At 40.5% G+C, this 13,237-nt stretch overlaps 1 protein-coding gene across 3 annotated transcripts in view; it reads right to left on the bottom strand.

Moving 5' to 3' along the window:
• The window catches only part of tnc (tenascin C), a 56,875-nt gene that overhangs the window by 32,058 nt on the left and 11,580 nt on the right, over positions 1 to 13,237 (bottom strand). For all 3 annotated transcript variants that reach the window (XM_040050095.1, XM_040050093.1, XM_040050094.1), the window contains exons 2-6: positions 9,911 to 10,459; positions 6,710 to 8,116; positions 2,326 to 2,589; positions 2,128 to 2,243; positions 1,485 to 1,638 (exon numbers count right to left, since the gene is read on the bottom strand). In XM_040050095.1, the coding sequence (XP_039906029.1) occupies positions 1,485 to 1,638; positions 2,128 to 2,243; positions 2,326 to 2,589; positions 6,710 to 8,116; positions 9,911 to 10,397 (2,428 nt within the window). In that variant the 5' untranslated portion in view covers positions 10,398 to 10,459. The remainder of the gene's footprint in view (positions 1 to 1,484; positions 1,639 to 2,127; positions 2,244 to 2,325; positions 2,590 to 6,709; positions 8,117 to 9,910; positions 10,460 to 13,237) is intronic.

Below are 13,237 nucleotides of genomic sequence, written 5' to 3'. Positions count from 1 at the left end.
AGAACACCAGACCTCATAATCCATGTGGTGTTCAACACATGTATGCTTAAGAAAATGTAAGACATATAAAACATGCATTACATTTTATATTGTATGTGTGTGTGTGTGTGTGTGTGTGTGTGTGTGTGTGTGTGTGTGTGTGTCAAAAAGCTTTTTAAATATATCAGTTGAAAAAAATGTCATATGCAGAAATGTATTCATTCATTCATTTATTTACTTCACCAGTTATCCTGTTCAAGGCCCCAGGAGCCCATCTCAGCTCTGATAGGGTGAGGGGCTATACCTGCCACCCCTTCAACAAGGTGTTTATACAGAAAGTGTAAACACAGAGAAACAGCTACAGTATTTTACTCTCTTCTAAGGGTATAAAATGCCCATCTGGGCTTATATCTTAATGGTAGCACAAAATGAAGCACATAGGCTAACCCATAGGAGGCTCCACGTACGTACCTCAAAGAACAATACTGTTTTTGGAAGTTGGAAGATCTGACCTGATTTTCATGCATTTGTACACTGTTATTCAGAAAGTATTGATGCACAATATTTAACATTTGATGTTTCTGTTGCCTTTTGTTTTTTGTTTTTTTTTTTTGTTTTTTTTTTAACTCGGTACTGTTAGATAACAGTGATAACAGTGAAATCTGCATTCTCTATTTACCCAGTGAAACCAGATACATCCAGGTCTGAAGTAAAATTCATTTGCAGCAGCTGAAGTTAAATAACGAGAAGTGCCAGTTTTAGGTGTTTTTTCCCTTCTTATGCACATAAAAATGTTCCCCATATTCCCCAGTCAGGACACCTTAAAACTCACTGTTGGTTGCTGCTGATGAAGTTACAGTTAAAACCCTGTTTCCTCATTTTACATGATCCTCAGGCCTGAACCCTTCAGAGTGGTAGAAGCCTTTTGGGCTTTTAGCTAGATAAAGTCAATAAAGCAGACATCTGAAAATCCATATCACATTTTACTGCCCGTACTGAACCACAGCAGTGTAATGCTATCGAATGAGCAAACCACTTGATGCTGACATGTCAGGGTATTTCCAGTATATTCTGACTACACGACAGATAACCCAGGAACAAATGAACGTATATTGAAAAGTAACAACTTGCATTTAACTATGACAACTATAAATGACAATTGTGATTCCTATTTCTGTATATGACACTGTCTGTGTTTTTTTAGGACTAAATGTTAAAAAATTTGCCCAGGCTTAAAATACAAAAAGTATTTAGAAATTAAAATACATAAACATCTTTCAGCTGAGATAAATCTTTTTTATGCCAATTGGCTTCAGAAAATCCTGATATGATATGAATGACAAAAGTAATGTATGCTATATGTGCACATGTTTAAAAAGCAAGACCATAAATATAGAGGTTAGGGTCTGTTCAGTATGGTTAATGCTTTTTTTTTTTTTAATACATAGAGGATGCTGTTATAAAATAAAAAAAATAAATCAGCCAGTATAAATGTGGAGACTCACTTGTGACGACATTCTTGGAGGCTGGCGGTCCACGTTTGTTGTTCTTCACCACCTCCAGTTTGACCTCGTACTCCTGGCCTGGACCCAGGCCCGATTGCTCAAAGGTGGTCTCCGGTCGGCCCAGGGAGTTCAGAATCTCACCGTCTTCCTCTTTCTGCCAGCACCAACAAAAAAAAACCCCCAACAAAAACCCCCACCAATCAGCACCCACTACAAAGACTTGTCCTGGCATCATGCGTAAAGTGAAAGAGGGGAAAATAAACCAGTCCGATCATACATAAAAGCATTCTGGGTGGCAACTGAATTTAAGAGTTGACAGGGAATTTGGTTTAATAGTATTGAACAAGTCCAAGTAGCCCTGTTTGGAAAGGTTTTATTTTCCTCTAAAAGGAAAATAAAGTGTTAAACAGAGACATTCACTCTGTGCTTTATGGTCACTGTCAGGAGCTGTCAGGACTTGCTCACAGTTTTAACTGCTGTGTTTTTGTCTTCTGGCGTGGCTATAGCATTGTTGAGGAAGATTCTAAACTCCATCCTCAAATATGCACATTAATGCACTTAATGATTGGTTTCCCCTGGTGGAAAGTGTAAATAATTGCTTAACTACTACGTGGAACACATGAGGTCAGGTAGCAGAACTAACCGTGTTTCTGAAGATGAGGTTCCAGCCATCGAAAGCAATGTCCAATGGATCCCACTGCACCTCCACAGAAGTATCCCGCACTGACTTGAACTTGAGACCCTCAGGCTCAGGAAGATCTGTGAGGGGAAATATGATAACACTCTTACAATTTTTCATCTACATTTATACTAAAATATGCATTTAGAATCTTACACTTACATGTTGCCACCCTAGCAGTGACGGGAACACTCCTCTTATTGCTGAGCACAGCATAGACACTGATCAGGTATTCCACTCCAGGCTCAAGCTCCCTAATAGTGGCCTTCTTGTGGTCCCCAGGTACCCTCATGTCCAACTCTAAGCCTCCAGAGGCCGTGGGCACATAGGTGATTAGGTATTCTGTCACACGCATCTCATTTTCCCAGGATACGTCTACTGTCTCTGGGGTGACCTCCACCACTGTCAGGTCCTTAGGTGGCGACACTGCAGAGAAACATTGAAAATCACTGATCTGCATCAACGCTGAAAACATGCTGACCTCCAAAGTCTTTTTGTTATGTTACTCCTCACTGTCTGCCATGCTATTTGTGGGTGTGACAAACACAGTGTAAAGTGCTCTGTGGAACGAATAACTTTAACCTCTTTATATCCACGTGGATACTGGTGGATCACAGCGGAGTGGCTGTAGCTCAGAGGTAGAAAAGGTCATCTACTAATTGGAAGGTGGTAGGATCCCTGGCTGCTCCAGTCTGCATGCCTATGTATCCCTGGGCAAGATACTCAATCCCAAGTTTCTCTCCAGTATGTTCATCAGAGGATAAATGTGGGTGAGTGTTAGATAGCAAGGTGTAGAAGAAGGTTGTATGAATTGGCAAATAAGGATGTTGTATAGAGTGCTTTGACTACTCCAGTAAGCTAAAAGGCGCTATATAAGAACCAGTCCATCTACCGTTTCACCTAGAGCTTAGTTTGGTTTGGGTAATGTATATATTACCACCATAATGTGACACTTCATTTGATACACCATGTTCTAGTTTTTTTTTAAATGTACCTATGTAGCATTTGAAACAAAACCCAAACCTAGCGGGGATGCTGGGGATCAGAGAATTAGTTGGCTAGTCAGTTAAAAATATTCTGTAGTATAATATTATATAATAAGCTCAAGTTATTCATGCCTAGGTATTAGCTAATGAATACCTGTTATCTATTGCCTTCTTCTCCATAGTGTTTATGTAATCAAAGTAAATATCCATTATCTGCTACCCTTAATTATGTTCTACTGCACTACAAGTTCTTAACGTAGTTTTAAAAAGAACAAAGAAAACAAAATGAATATATACAAAATACAATACTGTTCCATTATAAGTAAATAATGCCCAGAGAGTGAGCTTTACATTCTTGGAATGCTTCTTCTTTGGATTTTGCAGAGTTTGTATTCTTGTTTTTATTTCCATGATTCCATTCTGAGGTTTTTCAGTTTTAGTTATGCCTATTTTGTAATCCACAAGAATTGTTATTATTTCTAAGTTATTTACTAAGTTTCAGTCATCCCGCCTCTCCTGTCTTCCCTGTGTCTTGTTGTTAAGTCTTTGTCATGGTGTTAGATGTTCCATAGTTTAGTTACTTCCTGTTTTATTTTGATATTCTCTTCACTCGTGTTTGTTGTATTTAGTTTTGATTCCCTTGTCTTGATGTCCCTAATTACTTTCTGCTGTATACTCTGGTGTTTTCCATTTCTTTCCTTAACTCTGTGTGTATTTAAGTCATTTGTATGCCTTAGTCCTTTGTTGTGTTGTACTGTTTATCTGCCTGTGTGTTATCCCTGATTTGTTCCATTTTGGCTTTATGCATTTTGTTTTTCCCTGATTTTGGACTTTCAGCCTCACCTTAATAAAAGCTTGTTTTTTGTTACTTTTTAAAAAGTTTTATTCTAAACATGAAACTTAGGAAGTTTTTATTAAAATATTTACTGCCTGGCCTAAACAGATGAACATAAGTAAAAGGTAACAGCAGCATACAGTTGATAAGTTGTCCTCATACCTCTCTTTCTTCTCTTTCTCCTCTTTCTTTTTTACTTTTCACACAGGGTATTGTGTATTTCACTCTTACAGTTCTTGTAAATTTTTCCTTTTTTGTTTCCCAAATCTGAAAAAATTCAAATACTAGCCCTCTATGTTTTGGAGACAGGCAAAAAGGACTGCTTTGGAGAAAAAAAGAAATAGCTTTTGGTCCATGTCAGAAAAACTTTTTTCCATCCAATGGTTAGGGTTATTATGGTATTTCATTATTTTAATTTATAGCATTATTGAATTCAAATATACAAGCTTGATGCCTATTTTGCGGTATTGTAAGTTGTGGTGTAACCAGAGCTCTTTAGAACTTTAACTACTGTCTCTGTGCAAATTCAAGCTTCACCACTAAAGAGCTGATTTTTAACCAGCAGCTTCCAAAACCGACTAAGTTTGAGGTAAAAGGCTTGCACCCATTTGCCACAGCAGATGCCCCCGATTTTCAGTAAGTGAATGTGTTTAATTGTAGGCAGGGACATTACTGGATATTCTTGTGTAATTGCTACAGAATAATTTATGTTATACTTTGTTATTGCTACAGAAGAATATTTATTTTATCATTTTACATTTACAATTTTTTTCCTGGGGACCCTGTGACACCCCATTGAAGAACCATAGGCTGGATCTTTTAAGATCTCACTGTTGGGTTTGTAAGGCCATGTTACTCCTAAATTTCTATCTTGTTCAAAGAGAAGATATAAAACAAAGTTCTAAGCTAATCGACCTTAGTGTTCTCCTTTTTTAAAAAGAATCGATAAGAGAATCGATAAAGAATCGAATCATTAAACAGAATCGAAAATGGAATCGGAATCGTGAAAATCTTATCAATACCCATCCCTAGTCGTAAGGGCAAAAATTGCCTTAGAAACTTCAATTCAATTTTATTCATATAGCGCCAAATCGCAACAACAGTCGCCTCAAGGCGCTTTATATTGCACAGTAGATCGCACAATAATACATACAAAGAAAAACCCAACAATCAAATGACCCCCTATGAGCAAGCACTTTGGCGACAGTGGGAAGGAAAAACTCCCTTTTAACAGGAAGAAACCTCCTGCAGAACCAGGATCTATAACAAAGAATCTGGCATGTTACTCCCAGTCACAGTAAATTACTTTGGTACTGGTGATTGCTTTTACAAATAAACCAGTTCAATCAAATGTCAAGAATTGTTTAGATACATGTGAATTTATACTGTCACAAGTCAAATGGCTAAAAGTTTAACATTTCACTTATTTGGCATATTTGGCTAAAAATAAATTCAGATAAGATAAACATTTACCTAGTGTCAGCTTCTTGCCTAGTCAGCACTACATAATCCAATCTAATAAAAAATTATAAATGTAGAAAATGCACATTTTAGGTCTTGCCCACACAAGAAATGAAACAAATTTACAACTCTTACACTTTTTTTGTTGTTAAGGTTCCTCTCATTAATTAAAATAATTTAAGACAGCATAATTTAAAGCTGCTGTTTTATCCAGTCTTCCTTCTCTCTCCTCAACCAGTCACGGCAGATGGCCCCACCTCTCCCTTGGCCTGGTTCTGCTGGAGGTTTCTTCCTGTTAAAAGGGAGTTTTTCCTTCCCACTGTCGCCAAAGTGTTTGCTCATAGGGGGTCATATGATTGTTGGGTTTTTCTCTGTATGTATTATTGTAGCTTACAAGATAAAGTGCCTTGAGGCGACTGTTATAGTGATTTGGCGCTATATAAATAAAATTGAACTCTTGGCACACACTACCAACAGACTAAAAAACCTTATTTAAGTGTATTTTAATGCTAAAGTTTCTGTAATATTACATAAGGAGTCTTTATTTAAGTAAACTACCTATTGTCTAAGGAGCTTGGAAAGAAAAGTGTCTGGACTCCTTTAAATTTCCTTGGAGACATTTCATCCAAGAAGCTTCTTCAGTTTTAAGGGCAATTGGTGGAGAGTCCCAGATTTTAAGCTCTATGGGAGTGTCCCCAGTGGGTCATGGACCCCCTATTGATCCTCTACCTAATCACATGAACCAAGGTGTGAAAACAGGTGTAGGTCACAATCAGCCAAGGTTCTGGGTTAACCCACAGTAAAATCTAGCCCCACCCTATCATGTGATTTATTGAGGTCAATTGGCCCAGGATGTGAGTGGGCATTAAGGTGTCTGAGAAGGGATCTCAAAACTGGATTATAGATGGCAGACAGTTGGTGTCGTAAGCCCCACCCTCTGTTCAAAGATGGTCGTTAACAGTGGACATAGATGGCTTCTTTCACTCCTCTTTCAAACTATCTGTCTTCTCTTTCCATAATGTGAACATTGGCATCCTCAAAAGAGTGACCTTTGTCCATTAGATGCAGATGGACTACCTGTTAATCGTTTGATCAAAACAAAATCCAACACCTACCCAAAGACTGTGTTGCCAATGATCTGGTGAATTTTAACAGATGAGAATGTAGCTAAAACATTTCCTAACCCTAAACATGGGTAAAGTTGCGTAGAAAGTTATTTGTGTAGGTAATAATTTTATTAGAAAGTATATATAAACTGTCTTACCCTCTGAGCAGTCCTCTCCAATGAATCCTTCATCACAGACACACACTCCATTCTCACAGCGCCCCTGGTTGTGGCAGTCTTCTGGGCAGGTTAATATGGAGCAGTCTGGACCAGTGAATCCCTCATAGCACACACAGCTGCCATCTACACAGTAGCCTCTATCTAGGCAGTTCTTGGGACATGTCTTCTCACCGCAGTCCTCACCAGTGAAACCCTTATGACAAACGCACTGTCCGTTCACACAGTGACCACGGTCCAGGCAGTTATTGGGGCAGGTCAACTCACCACAGTCTTTCCCTGTAAAGCCGGTGAAACACACACACTTGCCGTCCACACACTCTCCACGGCCCATGCAATCTTTAGGACAGGTCTTGATGCTGCAGTCCTCACCAGCATAACCTTTCTCGCATATGCACTGCCCATTCACACAGTGACCACGGTCCAGGCAGTTATTGGGGCAGGTCAACTCACCACAGTCTTTCCCTGTAAAGCCGGTGAAACACACACACTCACCGTCCACACACTCTCCATGTCCCATGCAGTCTTTAGGACAGGTCTTGATGCTACAGTCCTCACCAGCATAACCTTTCTCACAAACACACTGCCCATTCACACAGTGGCCACGGTCTTGACAATTGTTGGGGCAGGAGAGTTCACTACAGTCTTCACCTTGATATCCTAGGTCGCATACACATTCTCCATTAATGCACTGTCCCCTGTTGCTGCAGTTGTCAGGACATGAGAGGACTGAGCAATCTTCACCTTCAAATCCGGGATCACAGATGCACTTCCCGTTGAAGCAGTGACCTTTCTCGCTGCAGTCTTTGGGGCAGGTGAGCTTAGAGCAGTCCTCACCAGTGTAGCCAGTGTGACACACACATTGGCCATTCACACAGATCCCGTGGTCGTTACAGTTGCCCGGACAAGTGAGCTCACCGCAGTCCTCCCCAGTGTAGCCCTCTTCACAGTAGCAGGTACCATTAATGCAGCGTCCTCTATCATAACAGTCGTTTGGACAGATGAGTTCAGAACAGTCGAAACCCGCCCATGGATGGTCGCAGATGCACTCATCGTCCACACAGCGTCCGCGGCCCAGGCAGTTGTTGAGACAGTTGGTCTGAGAACAGTCCTCACCGATAAAACCGTCTTCGCAGAGGCAGGACCCATCAACACAGTGACCGTAGTCGCCACAGTCCAGCAGGCAGAGCTCAATGCTGCAGTCATCCCCGCCAAAGCCCTCAAAGCATTCACATTTGCCATCTACACAGCGGCCCTGGTCCTGGCAGTCACTGGGGCACTCAGGTTCAGTGCAGTTGGGGCCCTTCCATCCAGGCTCACATACACAACTACAGGTGTCAGTACTCCAGTTTCCGCGCCCGTTGCAGTAGGGCTTTGAGGACACTTCACCTGAGAAATGGCAAAAAAGAGAAGGATTTCCTTTTAAATTATTGCAAATGTGCACTACTCATCCTCCAGTTTGGCACTGCTTTACTTAGTCCTGTAATAATATTTTTTGTAAAAGTATGAAACAAACAGAAGCTGCTGTGTTAAAAGTGAAGTCTAAGTAATTGGAGCCTCTGCCCAGGAAACATGGCAGAAACACTGACATCATCTTCTAAACAAGAAACATTAACATCATTTTAATTTAATGAAGAAATTAAATGCATATGCCCTTTGTTTAAAGTAACAATACCTGATGACTAACTTGGTTACTAAATGGTTATGAACAGATGGCCATACAATATAGAACCTGGAAACAAAATTGTAATTATGACTGACAAGTCAGTGCTGCTGTTGCCCCATATCACCAGCTCCTTCTTTAACCCCTCTACCACCCTAACATCCACCTGAAGTCTGGGAAATAATTACTCATCACTCCCCAATTAAAAATTTTATATTGGTAAGGAGATATAAGCTCAAAGCGCAGGCACCAAACTTTATTTATATTTTTCTGCTCTAAATATTCAACTCAACCACAAGTTGTCTGGATGAAACTGAATTTGGACTGCACAATTATGTACTTCAATAACAGTTAGTTGTTTTATTTATTTATTTATTTTGATAACCGGCTATTGTCTACAGATTAGTTGCCTGACAATTTTTTTTTTTGATGGGCAGTCTTGAGAGATGAAAAACATTTGTGCATGTCATACAAATCCTCCATCCATCTGCTTATCCTTCTTCAGAGTCAGGTACACCTTCAGGTTTCAGGTACACCTGCCTCTCGCCCTAAGACGTCAATCTGTTGTAAGGCTAACACATGGACAACCATTTCCACTCACGTTCACTTCCGCATTCACACCTATGGGAAAATTTGAGTTTCCAATTAACCTATCCCCACTAACTGCATGTCTTTGGACTGTGGGAGGAAGCCAGAGAAGAGGACGCACACGAACACAGGGAGATCATGCAAACTCCACACAGAAAGACCCTGGCCTGATGGTGGAATTGAATTCAGGACCTTCTTGCTGTGAGGCAACAGTACTAACCACCGTGCTGCCCTATGTCGATGGCATAGGACTTTTATGTCATATAAGTCAGTATAGCTTATATGCCATATAAGTCATACTCACTTCAAATATGCAATACCATAGTCTTTTAAAGAAATCTACCTTGGACAGCTTTAACTTAACTCCCACCTAGTTTGACATCAGAAAAGGACATAAAGATGCATACTTGCATATTATTATAGATGTTGCAAGACAAATTCTTCTCTTTCCTAATCCACATATGGTTTCTCAAACTTCTCTTCCTGGAAAGAATTTTTTAAAACTGCTATTTTCAGTGACCAAAAATGCCTCTTTTGTGTAAAATTTTCAATAATACATTTCAGTACGACAACTGGGATACAGCGCACCCCCCCCCCGCGACCCTGTGAAAACTGGATGGATGGATGGATGGATGGATGGAACACTTCAGTAGATTGTAGATAGATATGTTGGGGAACATGGTGGCTTCCACAAACTGCTGCTCACTCATATTTATTTTTAATAGGTTAATTAAAAGAGAATTTTTTTTTTATCAAATAACCTCAAAGATTTATTGAGTGCACCTTTAAGGACAAAAGCTTTTTCTGTGCATTTTTGCCGATGTTTATTAAAATGCCTGTACACATGTGAGCCTATATGTACAGTAAACACACTGTCATTATAACACTTCTAATTACAGTGAGTGCATATACAGTAACAAATGTAGACTTACCTGTAACTTGAGCTCCACAGCAACCTGCTCCACTGGTACAGTGCTCCCTCAGACTAGACAGCTCTGACTCCAGCATCTCTAGCCTGCTCAGGATAGCCTTGATGTCTGGCAGCTGGTTTTCACAGCCGCATGCCTGCTTGGGGATATTGATGCGATGGGTGAAAACGATCTGATTGTCACCATCCATCGTGTGTTCCATGTGCTCGGTGTTCTGCATCTCCATTGGGACGGTCTTGTGCTTGAGGTCAGTACCGCCTGGTGAGTCAAGGTCCACAGAGCAGAGCGACGTGGAGGGGACGTTGATGTTGTAGACATGGTTGAAAACTACTGGCTGGTCAGGATGGGGGAGTGTGAGGTTCTCCTGGGTTTTCTTCGGCATCAGAGCCTCTCTGCGATGGCGGATGACATTCCTGACAAGGCCAGCAGTGGCAAACTGGAGGATGAGGGCCACAGTTAAGAAGCCCAAAAAGAAACTTCTCATTCCCATGATGACACCCTGCCACTGCAGCTTATGAGTTTAGTAGCAAATAGGTATTCCCTTCCAGATTCCTATAGGAAAGAGTAAGTACAAACAAACAGAGGATCAATTTTGGGAAAGAAATTAGGTTTGTCTCATATCTTTATTACATTCACATGTAAAAAAAAACATGTATTTATACATGTTTTGCATTCTCTCTGCTGCCATTTTTGATAGAATAAACTAAAAAGTCACATGATTGCACACACATACATCTGTACATTTTTGCTGGTTCCAATAGTTTGTATTTTAAAAATTCTGTTGTTCATTGTCTGACTATGCTGCTTTTTTTCTTTTTCTCTTTCTCAACATTCCACAACTGTTCACAAGCGATAGCTACACCTCCCTTATCCAGGTTCTTCTGGAGGACTCATCCTCTTTGTCCCTACAGTCACTAAGTGCTTGGTGCTTTTTTTTTTGGTTGTTTGACAGAAATATGATAATAACACCTCCCCCTACCTGCCTCTAACAAATTCCCATCTCTATTCTTGTTGCTACCACTTACCCGTTTTTGCCCCTCTGCTCTCAATAGACGAGACATACACCCTGTTGTTTCCAGGGAAGGATCAAGGGCTGGCCTGTGACCTTAGGGATCTAAGTGAAGCATTCATGAAGACGAGCTGTCATGACACAAACAACCCCAATAACACCTGCACGGTGTAGAACCTCTTCTATTCCCCCCAGCCCAGAACACAAACCAAGCTGACAGATTAATACTGGTGTATAGCTAAACCATCTGTGGTCTTTCTATAAAAGCACAGAGGGCCTGGATGAACTTCCTTTCCACTCCCGCAAACCAGCAGGTCAGCATTCCCGGACCGCTCCCCCTTGAAAGCCAATTGGTTTTCTTTTAGTTCTGTAACTTGATTCTTAATGCTTCTGAAACATGATTCTTTAAAAAGGTCTGCTGGAAAATGTGCTGAGTTTGTGGGATTAAAACAAACAAAAAAAACCCCAAACTGTTTATTGCTTTGATCTTATATTAAATTTGAATATACAGGTTTGTTATATGCATGCCTTTGTTAGAGAGTTTTAAAAATTGTACACAATAAGGTGTTGACATCCCATTTCCAGACCCTAAAATCTATCAGGTCATCAGCAATATGTCTATGGTGAGGGTTGGGTTTTGTTCTGGCCACATACAATGTACATTTTCAGAAACCAGAATATGCTGCACATCAAATCAAATCAGTTTTTGGCATTTGTTTTACTGTTAAATATTTTCATATTTGGGTGCTCAAAATCATTGAAAATTGTCTTAAAAGAGGTTGAACCCTTTGTCTAAATCTTTGCTAATTGGTGTTGGTGAACTTGGTAGATGTAAAGAAGTTAAAGCATTTTGGTTCTTGTTTTTCTTTTACATGCAGAAATGTAAAGTAAAGTAAATTTCCTGGCCCTTTCAGCAATTGGAACCAAGAGGATAACAGAAAACCACAAATATAGATTCCATGCATCACCACAGACTCGCTACTTTTTGAGGAGCTTGGCTTAGGTTGAGTTTATATAATTGTGCTTTTTCTCCACCTTGTCAGAGATGCTGACACTGATCCTTTCCTACCTTTAATAAAAACCAGTGTTTGCCTTGGCTACTTTAAAGGTTAATGGCAGCAGTTAGAAGTCAACATGAAAATGTCTAGCTAAGCAGACACAAAAATGTGTGATTGCAGTGGAATATGTATGGAGGGGTTTAATTTGCTCTTCTCTCTCTAGACTTAGTTGCAATGATGTGGGATTCAAGATCATCTTAACTGGCCATTTTCACATCCACAGGGTGACAGTCAGCAGGTAACATTCCACTTGTTCTCTTCATCTCAGCCTGACGCATGATTAGGCAAGCTGACAGATGAGCTCAGCTTGGAAGGATCCCACAGCTTCACCCCCTACTCAGCCACAACATTACCAGTCCCATGATTAGACAGACAGGGATGAACGCCTCCATGATGGGTAGACTGTAAAAGTTCTAATATGGGAGTGCTGAAGATCTGGGCCCTCAGGGGTGTGAAAGCTCCCCCCACCATCCTCCTGTCTCCACACATACAAGACACTAATACAGTCACACTGCTGTGCCCAAGCATCACAAACTAGGGATTAAATCAACAAAATAGCCAGAAAATTGCTTTGAGTTGCTGCTAAGGTTTTAGTTCTGGGCGGATGGTTGGCTTTCTCACTTTGAAGGCTGGCTGCTCTCCACATGGACCTTTAAGAGAAACCAACCCCCAGAGACCAAAGTGGGCTTTGTACGAGCTCTGTGGCTCTGGCAAAAGTTGCCTTTACTTAGAAATAGATGAAGAGAAGAAACTTCCACTGAGCCCTTGAAATATTTTGATTTGATCTTTCTCTTCTTAGTTGCCATAAAGTCGTTTTTAATATGAAGCAGAACAATCAGAATGAGGGAATCTTAGTGTGACTCTGAGAAACACAGAGCTGATCCGTCTGTTTGGACTTCCTTCATGGGCACCCTGTGGTCCTGGCACTATGCTAATGCAGCTGGTTGTTGGCACTGTAGACATGGACTTGATACAATCTGACTGCTGCTGCTTTGTTATTCCCTCACTTAGTTTTGCTGTATAGTTAGCTTCTCAAACAGTAACAAAGCTTGTTGCTTGCCTTGTAGTTGAATGAGAGGAGAATTTCACCCAGGGAAACCTGCTGGCGCACAAGCATTTGGTGCAACTGATCTAAATCGCCCCGTTGTGAATGAGCGCTACAGAGACACTTGAAGTTTTATACCTCACACAGAGGAAAACTCTAAACACTTTAGTTTGGGGTTTTGGTCAGTGATGGTAGTGATTAGCTGTCAAAAAGCTAAC

This window comes from Simochromis diagramma, unplaced genomic scaffold (genome assembly GCF_900408965.1).
Source record: "Simochromis diagramma unplaced genomic scaffold, fSimDia1.1 OVJJ01000159.1, whole genome shotgun sequence".
NCBI lineage: Eukaryota > Metazoa > Chordata > Actinopteri > Cichliformes > Cichlidae > Simochromis > Simochromis diagramma.
This window is presented reverse-complemented; position numbering and strand designations above follow the sequence as displayed.